The sequence below is a fragment of the Aplysia californica genome, unplaced genomic scaffold, assembly GCF_000002075.1.
Source record: "Aplysia californica isolate F4 #8 unplaced genomic scaffold, AplCal3.0 scaffold00049, whole genome shotgun sequence".
Classification (NCBI taxonomy): domain Eukaryota; kingdom Metazoa; phylum Mollusca; class Gastropoda; order Aplysiida; family Aplysiidae; genus Aplysia; species Aplysia californica.
Genome location: NW_004797319.1, coordinates 1,916,572 through 1,919,071, shown reverse-complemented (window position 1 = coordinate 1,919,071; position 2,500 = coordinate 1,916,572). Strand labels below are relative to the sequence as shown.

The 2,500-nt window shown below is 38.2% G+C and overlaps 1 protein-coding gene across 2 annotated transcripts in view; it reads right to left on the bottom strand.

Annotated features, from left to right (window-relative positions):
• Positions 1–283: 283 nt before the first annotated feature.
• Positions 284–2,500, bottom strand: part of LOC101847560 (antistasin) — a 13,274-nt gene continuing 11,057 nt past the window's right edge. The window contains exons 4-5 of one of the 2 annotated variants that reach the window (XM_005092610.2): positions 1,675–1,776; positions 383–472 (exon numbers count right to left, since the gene is read on the bottom strand). In XM_005092610.2, coding sequence (XP_005092667.1) covers positions 1,676–1,776 — 101 coding nt within the window. In that variant the 3' untranslated portion in view covers positions 383–472; position 1,675. Of the gene's footprint in view, positions 473–1,674; positions 1,777–2,500 lie in introns of both variants that reach the window. The other variant, XM_005092611.1, reaches the window with a different exon arrangement.

Here is a 2,500-nt window from a genome sequence, read left to right as displayed (position 1 = left end):
GTTTAAAAACAGGGGAAAGGCTTGTGGATTGACTTCAGAAAATTAAAAAAGAACAGAAAGCAGAAAGGTAAAAAAGGGGGGAGGGGCAAAAAATCATCCGAGGAATAATCACCTTTGAGAGAAAAGGCACATTTTTGTCATTCAGCAACGAACTGCTCTTATGAGATTATTTCTCTATAATTGAAATTCAACATTTAAAGGCGAAGCCACGCCCAGCTTCAAAACTCGGTAAATTTATGTCATAATTTGCTTAACCAATAATAAAACCACCAGAAAGACTTCCATCATTGCCCAGACAAGGTATGTTTATTCATACTTTATTTGAAAATGGGAGTGTTAGAAAGGAAATCTGTTTTTGAAAAATCCACAAACGACTTCCGATCTCAGGCGCATCGGCAAATTGGACAGCCGTTTTGGTCCACTTGAAAGCCTTTCTCACAGTACATGAGGCACAGAAGTCCGGAGCAGGGGGCTGAGGGTGGAAGAAGTCTCAAATGTTCTCAAAATTGTGACCTTATTTTTGGGCTTACTGCTTTGGCTGCTGCTGCTGTTGTTGTTGTTGTTATTGTTGTTGCTGTATTACAGGTATTGTTGATGTTGCAGTTGTTTCTGTTTCTTGTTGTTGCTGTTGCTGTTGATGTTGATGTTGATGTTTCTGTTGTTGCTGCTGCTGTTGTTGTTGTTGTTGTTGTTGTTGTTGTTGTTTTGTTTTTGGTTTGTTTTTGTTTTTTGTTTTGGGGGGGGGGGGGGTTGGGGGGCGTTTAATGGCGATTGGCAGACGAGCTACTACACTAGGTATTATTCATTTTGACAGCTGACCTTTTATTTCTCCTGTAATTGAAGACACCGGGCTTAGCAAAAGTATTCCTGTAGTAATATTATACTTATATACGGGTATATTTATTTATAGAAATTTATTGAGGCACACTTCAGAACTTTATATTTATTCTAGTGACCCTTTCTATGGAATCACTTGACCGTCTATACCTGGAATTCAAGGCCTAAAGATGTTATTAGAAAATAGTTACTCTCTTATCTCCTACACTAAAAACCAAACGATATGTTTCTTGTCCTTGAAAAATATTTCTGTCTTCTCTCGGATTTTGTTCTGATATGAGATCTGGATCTCACTGCGCCACAGCAGATGCTGTATAGTAGTGTGGGAAAAGTCGTGTGAGTCGGCATCTGTAGCTTATCTACAATGTTCTTGTCCACAACCCTGTAGATGTGTGTTATGTCACCATCCAGTTTCCTGGGTGACCTCTCTTACAAAATCTGCTGAGATTTCAAACATTTCCAACGTCAGAGCTCTGCAGCTGCGAGTCACCATAGTGCTGTGAGATAGATGTGTATGTAGCATGCCAGGCACAAAAATTCTTAAAGCTTTGGGGTCTGGCTGTTGACTATTATTAGACTAAGTTCTATCTATCTATCTATCTTTCTATCTATCTATCTATTTTATCTTGCTGTCTATCTATCTATCCATCTAGCTAGCAATATCTTATCTTTACATGCACAGATAAAAGATTGACAATACCTTAACCTCGACACGTGTAATGAGTTTTGTTACCAAAACCTCAAGGAGGATGAATGAAATCCAGCAATAAATATTGATGGTGCTACACACTCTGTGACACATGACGTAAAGAGATGATTTTATAACACATTAATTACTTTATTGACATTTGCAAACAGGACATCCGTCCGCTCCCAGTGCAAAGCCATTGAAGCAGAACATCTTACACAGGACAGGGGGACAAGCGGTGCCGCTTGGAGCTGGGGAGGAAAGGGTGGTCACATGGGCCAAAGGAAGAAAAACACATTCATAGGAGCGGGAAAAGCTTCCAGGGACTGTTCGGTTGGAGCGTCTTTGTTTGTTTGTTTTTTATTAATTGTCTGTTTGTTTGTTTCGGGATTTTTCTTAAGAATTTATAGTGTGTTTTGTAATGGGGGGAGGGGGTATTTTTGTATTGATTTTTTGTTGTTGTTGTTGTTGTTGTTTTAATATTTTTAAAAAGCACATCGACACCATAATGGTCATGTCAGGTTTGGAATAAGCAAAATGGGCAAACGAAAACAACAAGAAAAGGAATGAAAAGAAGTAGGACCTACCGGTGGCGGCCCCAACCACGGATAAATGAGTCAAGACTTATTTTGACAAATATGTCAAAAAAGGATATTATCGGTTAAATAACCAGAAGAAGTAGGTCAGAATAAGACATGAGATGTTGTAAGATGAGAAAGATAGACCAAATAAATACGTGTCTTTTACTAATCCTACTGAAACTTACAGTGTTTTCAAAGGCATCTACAAACATGAACCCTTTTACTACAAAAACATGAAGTCGATAGAGAACAACACTAAAATATGAAGAAGGGGAGGACGGAGGCGGGATCAAGAGAGAAAAAGAAAAAAGCAGATAGATAGATAGATAGATAGATAGATAGATAGATAGATAGATAGAGAGATAGATATATAGATAGATAGATAGATAGATAG